General features: G+C 38.4%; 1 protein-coding gene across 1 annotated transcript in view; it reads right to left on the bottom strand.

The window, feature by feature from the left end:
- dis3l (DIS3 like exosome 3'-5' exoribonuclease) overlaps positions 1 to 25097 on the bottom strand; it is a 74860-nt gene extending 49763 nt beyond the window's left edge. The window contains exons 1-3 of the mRNA XM_061975175.1: positions 24861 to 25097; positions 13790 to 13943; positions 2282 to 2410 (exon numbers count right to left, since the gene is read on the bottom strand). Of these exons, the coding sequence (XP_061831159.1) occupies positions 2282 to 2410; positions 13790 to 13943; positions 24861 to 24990 (413 nt within the window). The 5' untranslated portion in view covers positions 24991 to 25097. The remainder of the gene's footprint in view (positions 1 to 2281; positions 2411 to 13789; positions 13944 to 24860) is intronic.

The following is a 25097-nucleotide window of genomic DNA, read 5'->3' as shown; positions in this document are numbered from 1 at the left end:
AGATAAACCCGTTGTTTTTTTTATTTCTAGTTAGAAAAAGAATAATTGCATTATTACTTACATATTACTGCAGATTATGCTGATGTTGTTTACCAAAAGACTACTAACCCTATCCTCAAACCTCTCAACATTTTATATAACTCCTTATGCAGATGTGTCCTAAATTGCCAATTCAAAACTCACCATTGTGTCATGTACGAGGCTCTCAATTGGCTTAATTGTAAATCGAGGCACCACTTTCACTGGGTCTTGTTGCTTTTTAAATGTATCTACATAAATGTTCCACCATACTTAAAACAGCTGTTGGTTCAGCATACAGCTCCCTATTCTCTTAGACATTTGATTAATCCCTTTTCTGCAGTCACTAAAATTGATAAAGAAATAGGCCATAGGTCAATCAAGTTCAAAGCCACATCTGATTTAAATGATCTGCCACATCTGATTTGAATGATCTTTCTGCTTCTTTAAAGCAGAACTGCAGTTTTTTGGAATTTTGCCTATCGATAAAAATCATTATGAGAGACAAGGAGACAAAATGTTTTTTTTTCTTCAGTCTAACATGTAAAAATAGGCTCGTTCTAGATGGCTAGCAATCCAGCTGATGGGAGAAATCAATTCTACCTCTAAATCACTTTAAAAATGCATTAAAAAATCCTCACCAATACTTAATTTACGTTCCGTAACATGTATAATAACCAAGCTGTAACGACATTGTTATTGTAAGAGCGAACGCTGAGGAATTATTTTTCTATCGTAGTAACACATCACCGGGCTTCTGTATAAGCTGTAAAAGCTAACTACGGCAAGAGATAAGCTAGCTTCAACAACAACACGAAACGCAATAAGACACCAATCTGTACTGACTGAAACACATGAACAATCATAGTACAGTATCTGTAAAGTATTAGCCCACATTTCATATTTTTGTTTGTACACAGCTAGCCAGACAGCGTATGTATTGTAGTTGTAATAACATGCATGGCGTCCTGCGGTATCATGAGTGTGACTCATACGCTATGGAAACAGAAATCAATGCACGGTAGAAATCAGTCCCAGCATTGATTAAAATGATCAAAATACGGTAAATATTGAACATATTCCATTATGTTATGAACGTGTCTGTCACTACATTATATATAGACTTGCAGTGTGTATGTAAAACATTGATGGAGGGTTTTGAAGTTGTCTTCGAGGGCTTTGAAGGTTACAACGGATTTGCATCTTCCAAGCATTTTTTTTATCATCTTTAAAATCCTAAAAAAAGACGCATGTTCTTGTCCCTCATGATGATTGTGAACAATAGGCAGAATTACAAAACAAAGTGCAGTCCCCCTTCAAAGTCCATTACTTCTTTTTTCATCTTAAAATCAAAATGTATTTTCCCTGAAATGGATTGCAGTGTATGCATTGTGTTAAAAAGATCAATATTTGTTAATTTTTGTTGTTGTTGTTTTTGTTTTATGGTCGAGTCGCAAGAAGAAAGCCATTTCTGCGCAAATGTCACAAAGTATCCCGCTTACATTACGCCAAACAGCACAGACAAGCCTCAAAACTTCTGGAACAAAGTAATTTGGAGTGATGGCTTTCTTCTGGCGACTCGACCATGCAGCTCATTTTTCATCAAGTGCCTCCTTATTGTGCATCTTGAACAGCCACGCCACAATTTTTCAGAGAGTCCTGTATTCAGCTGAAGTTAATTGTGGATTTTTCTTTGCATCTCAAACAATTTTCCTGGCAGTTGTGGCTGAAATCTTTGCTGATCTTTGCCAATAAATAGCTTCACACAACCATTAAGTATGAGTGGAAGAAAGGTTTTTGTGTTTCTATTTATATTATCTGAAGAATGGCCAAGAAATCATAAATTCTCCCAGGGTATGTAAACTTATGAGCACAACTGTATGTTTTAGGTTTTTCTGTATTTGTGTGGGACCCCCTTGAGAACGAGATGCTACATATCAAGGGGTTATCTTAAATAAAATTGAAATAGAATGAAATGTGATGCAATTTAGTGTGCAGTTAGTTCCTGAGAGACTATTATTTAAAATAATAATGATAATAATAATAATAATAATAATAATAACCTTTGCAATGTGGGCATAACCATAGTAGCACATTTCGTAAACATTTGCCTGTTATGCATGTTCACAAATGTCGACTGCAGATAATGCTGGCTGGATATTAAGTGATTATTTTGAGTTGAGTTTTTTTTAATCAGACAACAGTCTGACTACAATATAATGTTGGGTACTTTAAGTGTTTTGACAGTACCATTAAAACTCACCTGGTCAGCCACTTTTCTTGACTTTCCCCCTTCTCTCGCTGGCAGTAGGAAAATTCTTGAAATTCATTTGCAAACAGCACACAGTCATGTCGGGGGTCTTTCAGCAGGTTTCGCAGGCGGTTATACTGTCTGCCCGCAGACACAATCACAACAGAAAATTGACAGTGAACGGTAGAATTACAAAGAAACTAATATATTAATATAGTATACTAAGATACACATAATTAAGAGACTAAAAAAAGCACAGACAGACTCCATCTCCCAACAGAAAAAAAGGCCTGCAGCCTGGTTCAGATCAACCCTAAAATGTAATAACTTGTTCCTTATCCACTATGTTTTGGAGTATTTTTTCAACAGAGTCATTTTGATGGATGTACACTTGTGGTCATTCTTGGAAATACCGTACTGTGTCGACCAGCTCCTCTAATCCCATCTGCTGAGCGACTTAACCGAGACTGCTGTCTGAAGTTTTCATGTTATCCCATCTTGTTTCTCTGACGTTTATAAAATAAATACTTCCATGTTTATTTGTACACAGCATTTTACGTGAGACGGTTTTGTCAAGCATTTACAATATTGGATGCAGCTAAACTCCAACGGAACAAAATGGGGACATGACAATTTGGTTTGAGGAAACACAAGATAAGTAGGATAATGTATTACTTTTATCAACACGTGGCATACGCATGCAGGAATATAAATGCTGGTAAAAGCAGGGTAATCAAAAGTAAAAGGTCAAAAAAGGTATTCACTACGGGAGCAGAGATCCAGACATCCAGGGCACCTCCACAAGCGTGCAGACCAGCCTTTGACTATCATTAACTAGTGATAATGCTAAGACAGAGCTCGGAGACAATCTTTCGTTGTTTGGTAACAGTTTGCCTCTTTGAAATAAATACACCAGGGTTGCCCAAATTGTGTCCAGAAGCCATTTGCGCCACAGTGTTAGTTTTTTGTCGGCAAGAGACACATTGTAGAAATACAATAAACAGCAAAAATGGAAAAATAGATCAAGAATGCATAATGTAACAAGGAAAAAGCTAACTGTTGATACTGATAACCAACGTTCCCTCTAAGGTGCGCGCCGGCGCAATTGCGCACCGCTCACGCGTCCTCTGCGCACAGCAAATTAATGCCGCGCAGGAAATCAAAAATCCCATCTGAACTTTAAACAAAATAAACACATTACAATTTATTCTGTATGATTTTGCAATGCAACTCTGAGAGAGACAGGTGACAACAAGAGTGGCCCCAATGAATAAAACAATCTTTGTCAACACAGTTCAATTATCGTCTGTCGAGACACTTTACAGACAGGAATTCCATCAATCACTTTATTGAGCAAAACTGTTTGTAACCACACCAAAAACATGAGTAAAAAAAACTTTTTATCTATAAAAACTGGCAATTTTCTGCCATACAAACCAGGCTTAAACCAACGTTATCATCCGTCGTTTCAACAGAAGCCGCTCGCTCTCTCACCTGCACCAACACAAGCACTCATGGCACTTAGCCAGTGCTGCGTTTATGGCCACACAAAAAGTCGGACAACCCCAACGCCACACAATGTGTAAATGCCAGGTTGTAATACTCTGACTCCACAATCAGATGTGTGCTTATTTTACTGCCATTTATTAAGAATGCAAATCAGAGGATATTATTCATGAAATATTGTCACTAGATTTCATAAATGCTAATAAAAAGAAGTATTTTACAGACAGAAAGTTACAGGAACTACCGTATTTTTCGGAGTATAAGTCGCACCGGAGTATAAGTCGCACCTGCCAAAAATGCATAATAAAGAAGGAAAAAAACATATATAAGTCGCACTGGAGTATAAGTCGCTTTTTTGGGGGAAATTCATTTGATAAAACCCAACACCAAGAATAGACATTTGAAAGGCAATTTAAAATAAATAAAGAATAGTGAACAACAGGCTGAATAAGTGTACGTTATATGACGCATAAATAACCCACTGAGAACGTGCCTGGTATGTTAACGTAACATATTATGGTAAGAGTCATTCAAATAACTATAACATATAGAACATGCTATATACGTTTACCAAACAATCTGTCACTCCTAATCGCTAAATCCCATGAAATCTTATACGTCTAGTCTCTTACGTGAATGAGTTAAATAATATTATTTGATATTTTACGGTAATGTGTTAATAATTTCACATATAGTCGCTCCTGAGTGTAAGTCGCACTCCTGGCCAAACTATGAAAAAAACTGCGACTTATAGTCCGAAAAATACGGTAAATGTTATCTCTGAAAGGGGTAACATTTCTTTTAAAGGCAGGACCCGCAGCCAGACATACAATACTAGCACATAGGTCATGAAAAACATGTTTTTTTGTTATTGTCATTGTAAGAGGGGCAAATCACTTATATCAGAAAATAATCTCATAAAAAAATGACTGCTGTCATTTGATTATTATAATAAAACATTTTAAATTGTTATGATGTCAGGTTTGGGACAGGTGTGACGCTGGTGTGGCCACATTGTGCACGTCTGATGTTGCTCACATGTGCTACACTGAATGCTCAGGGAGTTTGTGTGTTTGCTCACACACATGAAAAAATAGAGGGAACATTGCTGATAACTAATTATAACACAAGGATTTGTATCTAAATGTATGTATAAAGTTTAATTGTCTAGGGTGTACCACGCCTTCCGCCCGAATGCAGCTGGGATCCCCCCCTGTGCCCTCGCGACCCAGAAAGGGACAAGCGGTAGAAAATGGATGGATGGATGGATGGATGTATCTCTTTTGAAAAATTATATGCACATGCATCACGGTCAATTGTGCGAAATAGACAATAACATCAAAAGTGGTGTTTGTGTGTGTCTTCCGTTCCTTCCATCCTTACCATCTTCGTCAACAAGTCATCAATATATACAGTCGTGGTCAAAAGTTTACATACGCTTGTAAAGAACATAATGTCATGGCTGTCTTGAGTTTCCAATTTCTACAGCTCTTATTTTTTTGTGATAAAGTGATTGGAGCACATACTTGTTTGTCACAAAAAACATTCATAAAGTTTGGTTCTTTTATGAATTTATTATGGATCTACTGAAAATGTGACCAAATCTGCTGGATCAAAAGTATACATACAGCAATGTTAATATTTGGTTACATGTCCCTTGGCAAGTTTCACTGCAATAAGGCGCTTTTGGTAGCCATCCACAAGCTTCTGGCAAGCTTATGGTTGATTTTTTGACCACTCCACTTGACAAAATTGGTGCAGTTCAGCAAAGTTTGTTGGTTTTCTGACATGGACTTGTTTCTTCAGCATTGTCCACATGTTCTCAATGGAGTTTAAGTTAGGACTTTGGGAAGGCCATTCTAAAACCTTAATTGTAGCCTGAACACCCAACTGCGCCCAAGACCCAACCTCCGGGCTGATGATTTTAGGTTGTCCTGAAGAATTTGGAGGTAATCCTCCTTTTTCATTGTCCCATTTACTCTCTGTAAAGCACCACTTCCATTGGCAGCAAAACAGGCCCAGAGCACAATACTACCACCACCATGCTTGATGGTAGGCGTGGTGTTTGTGGGATTAAAGGCCTCACCTTTTCTCCTCCAAACATATTGCTGGGTATTGTGGCCAAACAGCTCAATTTTTGTTTCATCTCACCACAGAACGTTTCCCCCAGAAGGTCTTATCTTTGTCCATGTGATCAGCAGCAAACTTTAGACGAGCCTTAAAGTGTCGCTTCTGGAGCAAGGGCTTCCTTTTTGCATGGTAGCCTCTCAGTCCACGGCGATGCAAAACACGCTTAACTGTGGACACGGACACCTGTGTCCCAGCAGCTTCCTTTTCATTGCAGACCTGCTTTTTGGTGTTTCTCGGTTGTCTTTTGATCATCCTGACCAATTTTCTCTCAGCAGCAGGTGATAGCTTGCGTTTTCTTCCTGATCGTGGCAGTGACAAAACTGTGCCATGTACTTTATACTTACGAAAAATTGTCTGCACAGTTGCTCTTGGGACCTTAAGCTGCTTTGAAATGGCTTTAAGTGACTTTACTGACTTGTTCAAGTCAATGACTCGTTTTTTCAGATTTGTGCTGAGTTCCTTTGACTTTCCCATTGTCGCGTTTGTAACCGAGTCTAATGACTGCATCACATGAGCCCTATTTAAATGGGCTCAGAGAAGTCAACAGGCGTCGTCAATCATAATCACTTACATGAAGTTAAGAGGCCATGCCATGAAGCTACATTGATTCGATTGTAACTTTTCAACATCACCAAAATTGATAATGTATGTTGCTGTATGTATACTTTTGACCCGCAAATTTGGTCACATTTTCAGTAGACCCATTATAAATTCATAAAAGAACCAAACTTCATGAATTTTTTTTGTGACCAACAACTATGTGCTCTAATCACTCTATCACAAAAAATAAGAGTTTTACAAATTATTGGAAACTCAAGACAGCCATGACACTATGTCCTTCACAAGTGTATGTAAACTTTTGACCACGACTGTATAAAAGTAAAATTAAATGATCACTTCATAATTCCATTCCTCATGTGTATGTATTTCACATTGTTTTCTGCATGTAAAACTTTATTTATTTTCCATAATATGTTTTGGATGTCTGGAACATATTAATTAGATTTAACTATTTCTTACAGAAAAAATTGATTAGTTTTTCCCACAATTCGATTTTCTTTGGACCTTTCAGAACAGTTTACTAACAAGAACAGAGGTACCACTGTATCTTTTGTATGTAGATGTATGTTCCATGGATGTGGCAGGCAGAGGCCAAATAAAACATCACACTATACTATGTAAAGTATTTTGTAATGCGATTTATTTAAATGTGCAAGATAAATTGCAGTGACACTGATACACAGTAACACATCTTGTTCTCATATGTTCAAAGGAATCGATGCCTGCAATCCAGACACAGTATGGCATTAGCATAAACTCTTCAACTATGCCCACCTAACATTACAAAAAGTGAAACTTCATCATATTAATGATGCAATATTTTAGAACAGCCCAGTAAGCAGAAAACTACACCAAATTAGAATGAAACCCAGAGTCATGTGGGACTCCTTATTTCTACAATATCCATCAAGCTTGTCAACAGCACTCCTGGATGTTTGTGGTGGAGATATGCGTTTCCAGTCACAGGCCAAATTTCTTTTAGCTTCATCAGCAGAGCTTTGATATAATGAGCTTGACCCTTGGTCACTTTTCTACAAGGCTGTGTGTGGGCTTGGCCTTGCTATGCCTAAGCTTTAATATTATTTTTTAAGCAATTATCGTATTTTTCGCACAATAAAGCGCACTTAAAATCCTTTAATTTTCTCAAAAATCGACAGTGCACACTATAACCCGGTGTGCCTAATGTACGTATTCATTCTGGTTGTTCTTACGGACCTCGAAGCAATTTTATTTTGTACATGGTATAATGATAAGTGTGACCAGTAGATGGCAGTCACACATAATAGATACAAATGGACTGCAGAATAACGCCTGACATCAGCTGATTATCCATATATAGTAAAAGTTTATTTAAAGTGCTTAGTGCGGGTCCGCCATTGTAGTTTGTTGATGTAGTTAATAAGCTCCTTTTTTTTCTCCATCCTCTTGTTGTGGGGCATTCATCCTCTGCTGTTGCCACTTCTAATATTAAGTAACATACAGTTCTAACTTATATCTGTCAGTAGATTCGCTATAGAAACGCTAAAAACTACCGGTACAACAAAGATGGCGGGGCGAAGACGCTGTCAAAATGGAGTCACGTAAATACGACCTCCCACAAAACAGCGCATTCTGAAGAGACGGCCAGAAAGCAGCTTGAAGATGGTCTGTAAACATAATCTAAGCAACATTTTGACCAAAGAATCATCTGTACATGTTATACAAGGAAGTGTTTTAATATAGACAAAAAAACATAATACAATCCCTTTAATACGCCTTATAATCCGGTGCGCCTTTTGTATACAAATAGACCTGAATAGACCCACTCATCGGAAGTGGGAAGGTTGGGTCTTGGGCGCAGTTGGGTGTTCCAACAGGACAATGACCCCAAACACACGTTAAAAGTGGTAAAGGAATGGCTAAATCAGGCTAGAATTAAGGTTTTATAATGGGCTTCCCAAAGTCCTGACTTAAATATGTGGACAATGCTGAAGAAACAAGTCCATGTGAGAAAACGAACAAATTTAGCTCAACTGCACCAATTTTGTCAAGAGGAGTGTTCAAAAATTCAACCAGAAGCTTGCCAGAAGCTTGTGGATGGCTACCAAAAGCGCCTTATTGCAGTGAAACTTGCCAAGGGACATGTCACCAAATATTAACATTGCTGTATGTATACTTTTGACCCAGCAGATTTGGTCACACAGTAGACCCATAATAAATTCATAAAAGAACCAAACTTCATGAATGTTTTTGTGACCAACAAGTATGTGCTCCAATCACTCCATCACAAAAAAATAAGAGTTGTAGAAATATTTGGAAACTTGGAACATTATGTTCTTTACAAGTGTATGTAAACTTTTGACCATGACTGTGTATATATATATATATATATATATATATATATATATATATATATATATATATATATATATATATATATATATATATATAATATATATATATATACACATACATACGCGGTATGTATGTTAGGGGTGTAACAGTACACAAAAATTTCGGTTCGGTACGTACCTCGGTTTAGAGGTCACGGTTCGGTTCATTTTCGGTACAGTAAGAAAACAACTACCGTATTTTTCGGACTATAAGTCGCAGTTTTTCTCATAGTTTGGCCGGGGGTGCCACTTATACTCAGGAGCGATTTATGTGTGAAATTATTAACACATTACCGTAAAATATCAAATAATATTATTTAGCTCATTCACGTAAGAGACTAGACGTATAAGATTTAATTGGATTTAGCGATTAGGAGTGACAGATTGTTTGTTCAAACTGATAAACGTTTTTTTTTTTGCAAATAATCATTAACTTTAGAATTTGATGCCAGCAACACGTGACAAAGAAGTTGGGAAAGGTGGCAATAAATACTGATAAAGTTGAGGAATGCTCATCAAACATTTATTTGGAACATCCCGCAGGTGAACAGGCAAATTGGGAACAGGTGGGTGCCATGATTGGGTATAAAAGTAGATACCATGAAATGCTCAGTCATTCACAAACAAGGATGGAGCGAGGGTCACCACTTTGTCAACAAATGTGTGAGCAAATTGTTGAACAGTTTAAGAAAAACCTTTCTCAACCATCTATTGCAAGGAATTTAGGGATTTCACCATCTATGGTCCGTAATATCATCAAAGGGTTCAGAGAATCTGGAGAAATCACTCCACGTAAGCTGCTAAGCCTGTGACCTTCGATCCCTCAGGCTGTACTGCATCAACAAGCGACATCAGTGTGTAAAGGATATCATCGCATGGGCTCAGGAACACTTCAGAAACCCACTGTCAGTAACTACAGTTGGTCGCTACATCTGTAAGTGTAAGTTAAAACTCTCTTATGCAAGGTGAAAACCATTTCTCAACAACACCACGCCGTCGGCTTCGCTGGGCCTGAGCTCATCTAAGATGGACTGATACAAAGTGGAAAAGTGTTCTGTGGTCTGACGAGTCCACATTTCAATTTTTTTTTGGAAACTGTGGACGTCGTGTCCTCCGGACCAATGAGGAAAAGAACCATGTCTTGTCTTTGTAGTTGAATATGGGTTGACAAGGATTTGCAAATCATTGTATTCCGTTTATATTTACATCCAACACAATTTCCCAACTCATATGGAAATGGGGTTTGTATGTTACGTTAACATACCAGGCACGTTCTCAGTTGGTTATTTATGAGTCGTATAACGTACCTTTCAAATGTCTATTCTTCGTGTTGGGTTTTACCAAATAAATTTCCCCAAAAAATGTGACTTATACTCCAGTGCAACTTATATGTTTTTTTCCTTCTTTATTATGCATTTTCGGCCGGTGCAACTTATACTCCGGAGCGACTTATACTCCGAAAAATACGGTAAATATACATTTTTGGGTTATTTATTTACCAAATTTGCAAAATCTTCCACCATAAATATTTTTCTAAGTGGAATATTTGATGTGAAGTAATCAGAATCATGGATAGGTTTATAATTCATAATAACATTGATTTTGATTCAATATTATGTTTTGAGCAATGAGAGTTTGAAAGAAAAAAAACAGCTTTGTTTTATTAGTCAACATTGCAACTTTTTATGAATTACATTTAACCTTTAAGGTTTTTTATTTCACTTTTGTTATGTTTTTGTTTATTTTAATAGTATTTTTAGAATGTGCCGTGGGCCTTTAAAACATTAGCTGTGGGGCGCAAATGGCCTCCGGGGCACATTTTTGACACCCCTGCTATAGATAATGAAAAATTTAATCTGATAAATCTATGGATAAAAAGCAGAGCCTGGCGACGCATGCGCGTTTATCATAACTCTCTCGCTCTCTCTGTCTCTGCCCCTCCCTCACGAATGCTGCTGCGCGCACAATTTGTTTTGTTTTTAACCCCTTCTTAACCCTGAACGTACATTGAAAATACACGCAACCCTAACTCAAAATGCCGGAAATTTGAGGCATTTAAGAAACTCCGCCCGGACAGCTCCGCAAAAGAGGACATGTCCGGTGAAAAGAGGACGTATGGTCAGTCTATGGTCAGCCCGTTAGCTGCTAGCATGCCGTGTGTTGTGCCTCAGTGTGCATCGTTTACACAACGTGCAGTACGCTCCTTAATATGTCCGTGTGGAAACTCGTTCGGTACACCTCCAAACCGAACCGAAGCCCCCGTACCGAAACGGTTCAATTCAAATACACGTACCGTTCCACCCCTAATGTATGTATACATACATACATATGTATATATATATATATATAAATATATACATATATATATATATATATATATATATATATACTGTATATATACATACATACATACGCTGCCTTTGTCTTCTATTGACAACCACGGCAACAGCTGTGGCTGAAATTGTAATCACAGCTCCAAAACCATGGGATCGCAAAGCGTCCATCTTCCTCAAAGTGGAGTCTCGCGGGACGAGATTTTACGAGAATTAAGGCTCATGATGCAACCCTTTAATGAAACGCCTACAAGTCGCAAATGTACATTGTTGAAATGTTTTGAAATATTGCTTTTATGTTGCGAACAACTGCAATGAAAACTCAGGGCACCGATTGAAAGCAGCGGAGAGAAAACAACTTAACGCAAGTAACACAACTAAGAAAGGAAGCAGAAGTGACATTGTCAAACAAAATGCTTCACAATAAAACGTACACAAACATAGAGAATTCTTAAGTACGCAAAAAACAACAACAATGAGCTTAGAGCCCACTATGAAAGATGTACAAGAGTCACAAGTTTTCATCTCGGATTGGATAGATTTTGGTGCAACACAAAATGTCTTTCAGTGACAGCAGAATTGTGTAAGAGTGCTTGAATGTTGCTGTTGAGACCTTGAAGGTAAACAAAAAGAGGAAATGTGTGACAAATCCTAATGTCCGCTACAACAATAACAAGAAAATGAGAAACTTTAACAGAAGATGTAGTGTTGCAGCTTGATGCCCGTGTTCGGAGCGCTGAATGTGTATCCTTAGCCATTAACTGGAGTACAGATGTAAAAGACAATGCACAGCTTTTGGTATTTGAGGGATTTTCATTTTTTTCAAAGGTTTGTTAAAAATCGCAGAAAAGCATAAGCTGCACCTTTATTGATAAGAAATGTGGTCCGATTTTCTTTAAGTCTCGATGTAGGTGCCAAGTTCATTGTGTTAATAAATATTATTAAAACAATCAAGAGATGTGCAGTATCATAACTAATGATATAATATAGGTCAGTTTGTTTGATATTATTTAGGGTTATATGACATTTGGACCTTTACAGTGATTAAAGTTTTAATCAACTGACCTTAGTCAATTTTAGCTGAAGACTTTGGCTTTAAAGGCCTACTGAAATGTGATTTTCTTATTTAAACGGGGATAGCAGATCCATTCTATGTGTCATACTTGATCAACTCACGATATTGCCATATTTTTGCTGGAAGGATTTAGTAGAGAACATCGACGATAAAGTTCGCAACTTTTGGTCGCTGATAAAAAAGCCTTGCCTGTACCGGAAGTAGCAGACGAGTAGCGTGACGTCACAGGTTGTGGAGCTCCTCACATCTGCGCATTGTTTACAATCATGGCCACCAGCAGCGAGAGCGATTCGGACCGAAAAAGCGACGATTTCCCCATTAATTTGAGCGAGGATGAAAGATTTGTGGATGAGGAAAGTGAGAGTGAAGGACTAGAGGGCAGTGGGAGCGATTCAGATAGGGAAGATGCTGTGAGAGGCGGGTGGGACCTGATATTCAGCTGGGAATGACTAAAACAGTAAATAAACACAAGACATATATATACTCTATTAGCCACAACACAACCAGGCTTATATTTAATATGCCACAAATTAATCCCACATAACAAAAACCTCCCCCCTCTCGTCCATATAACCCGCCAATACAACTCAAACACCTGCACAACACACTCAATCCCACAGCCCAAAGTACCGTTCACCTCCCCAAAGTTCGTACAGCACATATATTTCCCCAAAGTCCCCAAAGTTACATACGTGAGACTTTTATTAGTAGGTTGCACAGTGAAGTACATATTCCGTACAATTGACCACTAAATGGTAACACCCGAATAAGTTTTTCAACTTGTTTAAGTCGGGGTCCACTTAAATTGATTCATGATACAGATATATACTATCATATATACTATCATCATAATACAGTCATCACACAAGATAACCATCAGGGTGTATACATTGAATTATTTACATGACATGCACATAGCGGCATGCACGTACGGGCAAGCGATCAAATGTTTGGAAACGTACTCACAGCACCGTGTCTGTGTATCCAACTCAAAGTCCTCCTGGTAAGAGTCTCTGTTGTCCCAGTTCTCCACAGGCCAATGGTAAAGATTGACTGTCATCTTTCGGGAATGTAAACAATGAAACGCCGGCCGTGTTTGTGTTGCTAAAGTCGGCCGCAATACACCGCTTCCCTCCTACAGCTTTCTTCTTTGCTGTCTCCATTGTTCATTGAACAAATTGCAAAAGATTCACCAACACAGATGTCCAGAATACTGTGGAATTTTGCGATGAAACAGACGACTTAATAGCTGGCCATCATGCTGTCTCAAAATGTCCTCCACACTCCGCGACGTCACACGCTGACGTCATCATACCGAGACGTTTTCAGCAGGATATGTCGCGCGAAATTTTAAATTGCACTTTAGTAAACTAACCCGGCCGTATTGGCATGTGTTGCAATGTTAAGATTTCATCATTGATATATAAACTATCAGACTGCGTGGTCGGTAGTAGTGGGTTTCAGTAGGCCTTTAAGACTATGTACAGGATGTACAGAAAAATAAAAGCAATACTTGGTTTGGAAAATAATAAAGTGTATGTACCTGCGTCCTTTGCTGTGCTGTACAGCCTGGCAGGCTGTCTGGGTGAAGATGATGCCCTGTACCTCTCTTAACTCCAAGATCTCCAAGTAATCGACCACGACCCCAACATCAGGCACCACATAGTGTGTCAAATCCTTTGGCAACACCTTGTCACCTGTGTGAAAGGTGGATTGGATTTAGAAGAGTTGCATTTTTGCCCGTACAAACGTAATAATACTCAAGTTTTAGGTAATAACTTAACAATATCGGTGGAGTTAAACTTTGCTGTGGTGCAGAATTGCACCGCATCACAGCGCTCTTCGCCTGTGTTGCATTCACATGTGGTGGCCGACAGGGTATCGTCCAAACATTTCAAACACAGAAATGATCCAAAACCAAAAGCACAATATATTACATGTGATGGGATATTGCTAACCTGACTCTCGCCAGATCCTTGCAGTTCGCTGAGCTCCATACAAGGATCTGGGATTTCTCAATAGGAGATGTATTTCAGAAGGCGGGGCCTTGTAAAAAAATCATTGTATATGATTGGATAAACCACTACACTACGTGAGCACATCACCCCTATTTTAGCGTCCCTTCACTGGCTCCCTGTGCGTTACCGAATACATTTTAAACTCCTTTTATTTGTTTTTAAATGTCTAAACAACCTCGCGCCAACCTATCTCTCCGACCTCCTTCAGCCTTACTGCCCCACCCGATCCTTAAGATCAGCCGATCAGCTGCTGTTGACGGTCCCTGACACAAGGCTGAAGCTTAGAGGTGACAGAGCTTTCGCCGTTGCTGCTCCCAAGCTCTGGAACGACCTACCCCTGAGTGTTAGACAAGCCTCCTCTCTTCCTGTTTTTAAATCTCTCTTAAAAACATACTTTTATTCCATGGCTTTTAACACTGAGTGATATCCATCCTGCAATGGCGCCCCATAATACACCTGCTGTGATCCTGTTTTTATGTTTTTATGTTTTTATTAATTCTATTTTAATTATTTATTTTTTATCGTGTTCTGTTTGTGTTGTGTTGTGTTTGCTCGGTACTCGTTTTATCTTTTAACCTGCTCATTGTATCATTGTACAGCACTTTGGCTACCCCTGTGGTAAATTTTAAATGTGCTCTATAAATAAAGTTGATTTGATTTGATTTGACTTGTCCGTTATCTTGAATGACGTGCTACTTCAACCACTCACATCGAAATAAACCCGTGACGCTGATGAGAGCGACGCTGGGAAATCCAAAACAGAACAGCCGACATATTGGATAACGACAGAGCGAAAAGTTAGATAACCTTTACTGAATCAACGCAGCAATGTCAGTAGACGATCGATGTCGTTTTTGCAAAGAAAATATGCGAATAAAAGGCTTCATTGGGAACAGCAAAAAAATATTTCACAAAGTCGCCAACGAAAAAAGCTTAGACGAACGTCTAACAGAACTTGGTTTGAAATTGTTGAACGTTCAGGAGAGACCACTCGTCCCATTTCCTTCACCACCAGTGTAGCGATTTGGTAAATCAAGCTCTTGCCAAACTTGGTCGGAAGAAGAGTCAAAACATCCTTGCCACCAATAAATGCCTTCAAAACCGTTCTCTGTTCATCTTTTAAATAATTAATATTTGATAGATTCGACAGATCAGTTGCAGTAGCAGAATCAATGTCAGCACACGACTCCTCGCTGCGTGCCGCCATTGTTGTTTGAATCAAACCGTCGCTTAGGCGCTACGTCACATCTATGAAATCCCGCCCGGCGATCCTGATCGGTTTTATTTTGCTATCTTGAAGGAGTTTGCATTGCCCTCGATCCCAGATCCTTGTGTGGAGCTCAGTAAACTACAAGGATCTGGCGAGAGTCAAGTTAGGATATTGCTGCAAATGCCAAAAACACACACAACCCCACAAAACAACTGCTTGAGAGAAATGCTGAAACTTCAAGGAAGAAAACCGAAGTTAGCCAGGCAATCAGGGAAGCTAGACCTAAGGGATTTTCTTAGCTAGATGAGCGGGATGCTCAGAAGAATGTTGGTGGAATGAAAAGGTACATTTTTCTTCATGGATTTGTTATACACTTGGCAGTAAAAATATAGTTTGCTCTAGAATAATGTAAAATATTATGTATTCAGTCTTAAATACATACTTTTCCTCATATCCCCCACACCACAAAAAAAGAGCAGTCAAAATATAAGATAACAAGTAATAGAAACTAGTAAAAAAAAGGGCCGGGCGATACATCGAATATACTCGATATATTGCGGGTTTGTCTCTGTGCGATATAGAAAATGACTATATCATGAGATTCGAGTATACGTTCTCACGCAGTTGCTTTTAGCTGCGGGCATTACACTGCATGCGTTTCTCACTCTTTCTTGTCTCTCCTTCTCACAGAGACATAAAACAAGCGCACGTTCTTACATACGTCACATACTGTCGCGCGTGCAACTTCATGCGCCCTCGCAGAGCAGAGAGGTAGCAGCATAGGTAACGTTAGCTGTGGTGCTAGCGGTGCGGTGCGAGTGGTACTACGAGAGAAAGAAGGTGCAAATCTGGTAACAAATAAAGGAAGAAGAATTAATTCCCAAGAAAAACAGCACAGGGTCCATCGTCTGGCGGTGGTTTGGCTTCAAGCGGAAAGATGTTGAACAGACAACCGTAACATGTCAAGTATGTGGCAAAAGCGTTGCTACAAAAAGTAGCATTACTGCTAATTTGTAGCATCATTCGAAAAGTCCCCCGCTAGAGAATAAGGAGTGCTTGAAACTCTGCATGTCAACATAGATATACAGGTAAAAGCCAGTAAATTAGAATATTTTGAAAAACTTGATTTATTTCAGTAATTGCATTCAAAAGGTGTAACTTGTACATTATATTTATTCATTGCACACAGACTGATGCATTCAAATGTTTATTTCATTTAATTTTGATGATTTGAAGTGGCAACAAATGAAAATCCAAAATTCTGTGTGTCACAAAATTAGAATATTACTTAAGGCTAATACAAAAAAGGGATTTTTAGAAATGTTGGCCAACTGAAAAGTATGAAAATGAAAAATATGAGCATGTACAATACTCAATACTTGGTTGGAGCTCCTTTTGCCTCAATTACTGCGTTAATGCGGCGTGGCATGGAGTCGATGAGTTTCTGGCACTGCTCAGGTGTTATGAGAGCCCAGGTTGCTCTGATAGTGGCCTTCAACTCTTCTGCGTTTTTGGGTCTGGCATTCTGCATCTTCCTTTTCACAATACCCCACAGATTTTCTATGGGGCTAAGGTCAGGGGAGTTGGCGGGCCAATTTAGAACAGAAATACCATGGTCCGTAAACCAGGCATGGGTAGATTTTGCGCTGTGTGCAGGCGCCAAGTCCTGTTGGAACTTGAAATCTCCATCTCTATAGAGCAGGTCAGCAGCAGGAAGCATGAAGTGCTCTAAAACTTGCTGGTAGACGGCTGCGTTGACCCTGGATCTCAGGAAACAGAGTGGACCGACACCAGCAGATGACATGGCACCCCAAACCATCACTGATGGTGGAAACTTTACACTAGACTTCAGGCAACGTGGATCCTGTGCCTCTCCTGTCTTCCTCCAGACTCTGGGACCTCGATTTCCAAAGGAAATGCAAAATGTGCATGGTTGGGTGATGGTTTGGGGTGCCATGTCATCTGCTGGTGTCGGTCCACTCTGTTTCCTGAGATCCAGGGTCAACGCAGCCGTCTACCAGCAAGTTTTAGAGCACTTCATGCTTCCTGCTGCTGATCTGCTCTATGGAGATGGAGATTTCAAGTTCCAACAGGACTTGGCGCCTGCACACAGCGCAAAATCTACCCGTGCCTGGTTTACGGACCATGGTATTTCTGTTCTAAATTGGCCCGCCAACTCCCCTGACCTTAGCCCCATAGAAAATCTGTGGGGTATTGTGAAAAGGAAGATGCAGAATGCCAGACCCAAAAACGCAGAAGAGTTGAAGGCCACTATCAGAGCAACCTGGGCTCTCATAACACCTGAGCAGTGCCAGAAACTCATCGACTCCATGCCACGCCGCATTAACGCAGTAATTGAGGCAAAAGGAGCTGCAACCAAGTATTGAGTATTGTACATGCTCATATTTTTCATTTTCATACTTTTCAATTGGCCAACATTTCTAAAAATCCCTTTTTTGTATTAGCCTTAAGTAATATTCTAATTTTGTGACACACGGAATTTTGGATTTTCATTTGTTGCCACTTCAAATCATCAAAATTAAATGAAATAAACATTTGAATGCATCAGTCTGTGTGCAATGAATAAATATAATGTACAAGTTACACCTTTTGAATGCAATTACTGAAATAAATCAAGTTTTTCAAAATATTCTAATTTACTGGCTTTTACCTGTAGATAACATACAAACCCTTTATTTATTGAATCACAAATATTGAAATTCAACAATTTGGTGCATTTGCAAACAGCTAACAATATGTACCACACAAACTATAACCTGCTACCCAAGAATGTACAACAATTATTCTCAATAAAAAAAGACAAATATAACCTTAGAAGACAATCTAATTTAAGACATTTGTATACTTGTACAACACTTAAAAACTTTAGCATATCCGTATGTGGAATTAAATTATGGAATGTATTAATCAAAGAAATCAAACAAAGCACCAATATGATTCAGTTTAAGAAACTGTTCAAACTACAAGCGTTCACAAAGTACACAGAACAGTAATTATGATGAACATCTTGAATCCTTATTTTATCTTTTGAGATAAAGATTATTTATGTATTTAAAATGTGTATACTTACTATGATATGTTTTATATTTATTCACTGTTCTGTTAAAGAGAACAAGGAAATGGGATACAATTGCTATGGTACGAAGGATTAAATAAGGTCAGCTTCTTCCTACTCCTTTTCAGACATGCTGTAATGAAACAACTGGAAATATGTGATGCATTACATTGTATCGTATCAGGGCCGGCCCGTGGCATAGGCCGTATAGGCAAATGCTAAGGGCGCCGTCCATCAGGGGGCGCCACGCCAGTGCCACAAATGTTGGGAGAAAAAAAGAATAGAAAAAAAGTTGGTACTATTATTTCTAAATACAAAAAATAATCCCACGTTAATTAAAATGCAAAGTAAAGCCTATTTAATAGAAATATTGTTTGTTTGTTTGTCTTTTTGGACGTCCCCACATCAAAAAATCAACACAAGATGCCAAAACTGTCAGGTGCCCAGGGAAGAAAAAAGAGAAAAGAAGAGGAGGAGAAACGAGAAAAGACAGAGGTAGCAGGTAGGTAACGTTAGCCTACATGAAATTATTTGTCTGTTACAGAATGTGATAGTAACCTGGCTTTTTAGCATTAAGCTAATGTTACATGATTCGGCAATTGCTTATAGCTAGTTCTGTTTTAACGTCGGGTTAATATTGTGGAGGGGGCTAAATTGTTATGGAAAATAATAATGTAACATTAGGTAATTACAGTACTCCCACTTTACATTCCTCAGGAACATTTCTTTCTTTCTTTAGTTTATTTCGAACATGAACACACTTACATCATAATACATCACACAATTTCATATCATTTCATTTTACATCATGCCCGAAAAGGAATAGGAAGAAGCAAAGCTTATTTAATCCTACCTCTTTCCCACTTCAAAGCGTTTACAAATATATAGAATCATTTACTGACCTTTTTATATAATAAAATAACATCTATGAGTTAGTATACAACAGTTTTGTAATATGTAATTAATTAATTAATTCAGTCATTATTAACATACTGAGATGAAGAATATCTTATTTTCAATAAGGATGAAAGTATTTCTCATAATTCTTCTTCTTTGTACTCTGTAAGCACTATTATTTTGAACAACCTCTTAAACTGGATCATATCAGTACAATTTTTAACTTTTTTACTTCATCTATTCCATAATTTAATTCCACATACTGATATGCTAAAAGTTCTAAGTGTTGTACGTGCATATAAATGTTTGTATTAGGTCTCTCTCAAGCAGGTGTTTTTTGTTTACATTGTTATTGCCTTCTGGTTAGCTAATGTTTGCCCTGCAGGTAATAGTCACTTTTCCACCCCTTTATATATTAGGTATACAGGTAAAAGCCAGTAAATTAGAATATTTTGAATAACGTGATTTATTTCAGTAATTGCATTCAAAAGGTGTAACTTGTACATTATATTTATTCATTGCACACAGACTGATGCATTCAAATGTTTATTTCATTTAATTTTGATGATTTGAAGTGGCAACAAATGAAAATCCAAAATTCACAAAACGGCTGCGTTGACCCTGGATCTCAGGAAACAGAGTGGACCGACACCAGCAGATGACATGGCACCCCAAACCATCACTAATGGTTTGGGTTGGTTTGGTTTGCATTTCCTTTTGAAATCGAGGTCCCAGAGTCTGGAGGAAGACAGGAGAGGCACAGGATCCACGTTGCCTGAAGTCTAGTGTAAAGTTTCCACCATCAGTGATGGTTTGGGGTGCCATGTCATCTGCTGGTGTCGGTCCACTCTGTTTCCTGAGATCCAGGGTCAACGCAGCCGTCTACCAGCAAGTTTTAGAGCACTTCATGCTTCCTGCTGCTGACCTGCTCTATGGAGATGGAGATTTCAAGTTCCAACAGGACTTGGCGCCTGCACACAGCGCAAAATCTACCCGTGCCTGGTTTACGGACCATGGTATTTCTGTTCTAAATTGGCCCGCCAACTCCCCTGACCTTAGCCCCATAGAAAATCTGTGGGGTATTGTGAAAAGGAAGATGCAGAATGCCAGACCCAAAAACGCAGAAGAGTTGAAGGCCACTATCAGAGCAACCTGGGCTCTCATAACACCTGAGCAGTGCCAGAAACTCATCGACTCCATGCCACGCCGCATTAACGCAGTAATTGAGGCAAAAGGAGCTCCAACCAAGTATTGAGTATTGTACATGCTCATATTTTTCATTTTCATACTTTTCAATTGGCCAACATTTCTAAAAATCCCTTTTTTGTATTAGCCTTAAGTAATATTCTAATTTAGTGACACACGGAATTTTGGATTTTCATTTGTTGCCACTTCAAATCATCAAAATTAAATGAAATAAACATTTGAATGCATCAGTCTGTGTGCAATGAATAAATATAATGTACAAGTTACACCTTTTGAATGCAATTACTGAAATAAATCAAGTTTTTCAAAATATTCTAATTTACTGGCTTTTACCTGTAGATAACATACAAACCCTTTATTTATTGAATCACAAATATTGAAATTCAACAATTTGGTGCATTTGCAAACAGCTAACAATATGTACCACACAAACTATAACCTGCTACCCAAGAATGTACAACAATTATTCTCAACAAAAGACAAATATAACCTTAGAAGACAATCTAATTTAAGACATTTGTATACTTGTACAACACTTAAAAACTTTAGCATATCCGTATGTGGAATTAAATTATGGAATGTATTAATCAAAGAAATCAAACAAAGCACCAATATGATTCAGTTTAAGAAACTGTTCAAACTACAAGCGTTCACAAAGTACACAGAACAGTAATTATGATGAACATCTTGAATCCTTATTTTTTCTTTTGAGATAAAGATTATTTATGTATTTAAAATGTGTATACTTACTATGATATGTTTTATATTTATTCACTGTTCTGTTAAAGAGAACAAGGAAATGGGATACAATTGCTATGGTACGAAGGATTAAATAAGATCAGCTTCTTCCTACTCCTTTTCAGACATGCTGTAATGAAACAACTGGAAATATGTGATGCATTACATTGTATCGTATCAGGGCCGGCCCGTGGCATAGGCCGTATAGGCAAATGCTAAGGGCGCCGTCCATCAGGGGGCGCCACGCCAGTGCCACAAATGTTGGGAGAAAAAAAGAAAAGAAAAAAAGTTGGTACTATTATTTCTAAATACAAAAAATAATCCCACGTTAATTAAAATGCAAAGTAAAGCCTATTTAATAGAAATATTGTTTGTTTGTTTGTCTTTTTGGACGTCCCCACATCAAAAAATCAACACAAGATGCCAAAACTGTCAGGTGCCCAGGGAAGAAAAAAGAGAAAAGAAGAGGAGGAGAAACGAGAAAAAACAGAGGTAGCAGGTAGGTAACGTTAGCCTACATGAAATTATTTGTCTGTTACAGAATGTGATAGTAACCTGGCTTTTTAGCATTAAGCTAATGTTACATGATTCGGCAATTGCTTATAGCTAGTTCTGTTTTAACGTCGGGTTAATATTGTGGAGGGGGCTAAATTGTTATGGAAAATAATAATGTAACGTTAGGTAATTACAGTACTCCCACTTTACATTCCTCAGGGACATTTCTTTCTTTCTTTAGTTTATTTCGAACATGAACACACTTACATCATAATACATCACACAATTTCATATCATTTCATTTTACATCATGCTCGAAAAGGAGTAGGAAGAAGCAAAGCTTATTTAATCCTACCTCTTTCCCACTTCAAAGCGTTTACAAATATATAGAATCATTTACTGACCTTTTTATATAATAAAATAACATCTATGAGTTAGTATACAACAGTTTTGTAATATGTAATTAATTAATTAATTCAGTCATTATTAACATACTGAGATGAAGAATATCTTATTTTCAATAAGGATGAAAGTATTTCTCATAATTCTTCTTCTTTGTACTCTGTAAGCACTATTATTTTGAACAACCTCTTAAACTGGATCATATCAGTACAATTTTTAACTTTTTTACTTAATCTATTCCATAATTTAATTCCACATACTGATATGCTAAAAGTTCTAAGTGTTGTACGTGCATATAAATGTTTGTATTAGGTCTCTCTCAAGCAGGTGTTTTTTTGTTTACATTGTTATTGTCTTCTGGTTAGCTAATGTTTGCCCTGCAGGTAATAGTCACTTTTCCACCCCTTTATATATTAGGTATACAGGTAAAAGCCAGTAAATTAGAATATTTTGAATAACGTGATTTATTTCAGTAATTGCATTCAAAAGGTGTAACTTGTACATTATATTTATTCATTGCACACAGACTGATGCATTCAAATGTTTATTTCATTTAATTTTGATGATTTGAAGTGGCAACAAATGAAAATCCAAAATTCCGTGTGTCACAAAATTAGAATATTACTTAAGGCTAATACAAAAAAGGGATTTTTAGAAATGTTGGCCAACTGAAAAGTATGAAAATGAAAAATATGAGCATGTACAATACTCAATACTTGGTTGGAGCTCCTTTTGCCTCAATTACTGCGTTAATGCGGCGTGGCATGGAGTCGATGAGTTTCTGGCACTGCTCAGGTGTTATGAGAGCCCAGGTTGCTCTGATAGTGGCCTTCAACTCTTCTGCGTTTTTGGGTCTGGCATTCTGCATCTTCCTTTTCACAATACCCCACAGATTTTCTATGGGGCTAAGGTCAGGGGAGTTGGCGGGCCAATTTAGAACAGAAATACCATGGTCCGTAAACCAGGCACGGATAGATTTTGCGCTGTGTGCAGGCGCCAAGTCCTGTTGGAACTTGAAATCTCCATCTCCATAGAGCAGGTCAGCAGCAGGAAGCATGAAGTGCTCTAAAACTTGCTGGTAGACGGCTGCGTTGACCCTGGATCTCAGGAAACAGAGTGGACCGACACCAGCAGATGACATGGCACCCCAAACCATCACTGATGGTTTGGGTTGGTTTGGTTTGCATTTCCTTTGGAAATCGAGGTCCCAGAGTCTGGAGGAAGACAGGAGAGGCACAGGATCCACGTTGCCTGAAGTCTAGTGTAAAGTTTCCACCATCAGTGATGGTTTGGGGTGCCATGTCATCTGCTGGTGTCGGTCCACTCTGTTTCCTGAGATCCAGGGTCAACGCAGCCGTCTACCAGCAAGTTTTAGAGCACTTCATGCTTCCTGCTGCTGACCTGCTCTATGGAGATGGAGATTTCAAGTTCCAACAGGACTTGGCGCCTGCACACAGCGCAAAATCTATCCGTGCCTGGTTTACGGACCATGGTATTTCTGTTCTAAATTGGCCCGCCAACTCCCCTGACCTTAGCCCCATAGAAAATCTGTGGGGTATTGTGAAAAGGAAGATGCAGAATGCCAGACCCAAAAACGCAGAAGAGTTGAAGGCCACTATCAGAGCAACCTGGGCTCTCATAACACCTGAGCAGTGCCAGAAACTCATCGACTCCATGCCACGCCGCATTAACGCAGTAATTGAGGCAAAAGGAGCTCCAACCAAGTATTGAGTATTGTACATGCTCATATTTTTCATTTTCATACTTTTCAGTTGGCCAACATTTCTAAAAATCCCTTTTTTGTATTAGCCTTAAGTAATATTCAAATTTTGTGACACACGGAATTTTGGATTTTCATTTGTTGCCACTTCAAATCATCAAAATTAAATGAAATAAACATTTGAATGCATCAGTCTGTGTGCAATGAATAAATATAATGTACAAGTTACACCTTTTGAATGCAATTACTGAAATAAATCAAGTTTTTCAAAATATTCTAATTTACTGGCTTTTACCTGTAGTTGTAAGTAAAAAAAAAAAAGGTCAAAGACAAAGCTATTCGGGTTCTTGTGAGTACCGGTATATACACTTCACTGCCGATGTGGGGGGGCGCCACCTAAAATCTTGCCTAGGGCGCCAGATTGGTTAGGGCCGGGCCTGTATCGTATGCATGTTCGAAAAAAACTGAAACTGAACTGAACTATTACTAATAAAGGGCTACTGCTGTTATTAATTTGTACATTTGCATAAGGATGTTTTTACAAACGTGCTATTGTTCACGTGTTTGATGATTATCAGACACAAGAGGGAAATAACACCTCATAAATATAGGTAACAATTGTTTGAGCCTTTTTTGGAGGTGTTATTTCCCTCTTGTGTCTGATAATCACCAAACACGTGAACAATAGCACTTTCAGTTCAGTTTCAGTTTATTTAAACGGGGCTCTTTCGGTAACTTGGTCTATCTAAGGCTGTCTGTAGTAAACGTTTTACTGATATACTTTAACATGTTATCTTCAGTGTGGTAATTGTGGCATAAATGACAGCCTGTTTGTGTTTACATGACATTTACCGTTGTCACAGCTATCCAGGCACAGAGCGCTGAAGCATGGAACTCTCTCCCTCACGTAATGTTCGCGGACCACACGGACCTTTCGCCCACGACTGGTCTTTAAATGCAAAATCTTTTCCGTCTTAATCATTTTTTTCAACTTAAAAGAGAGAGCCGTTCTACAGCTGCCGGTTTAAAAACGTGTATACTTCATAGTTTCACGGAAAACAAAACGGCTCCGAGAAGGAAGGAACAAGG

The sequence above is a fragment of the Nerophis lumbriciformis genome, linkage group LG15, assembly GCF_033978685.3.
Source record: "Nerophis lumbriciformis linkage group LG15, RoL_Nlum_v2.1, whole genome shotgun sequence".
Taxonomy (NCBI): Eukaryota; Metazoa; Chordata; class Actinopteri; order Syngnathiformes; family Syngnathidae; genus Nerophis; species Nerophis lumbriciformis.
Note: the sequence above shows the minus strand (reverse complement) of the source record. Positions and strands in the feature narration are given on the sequence as shown.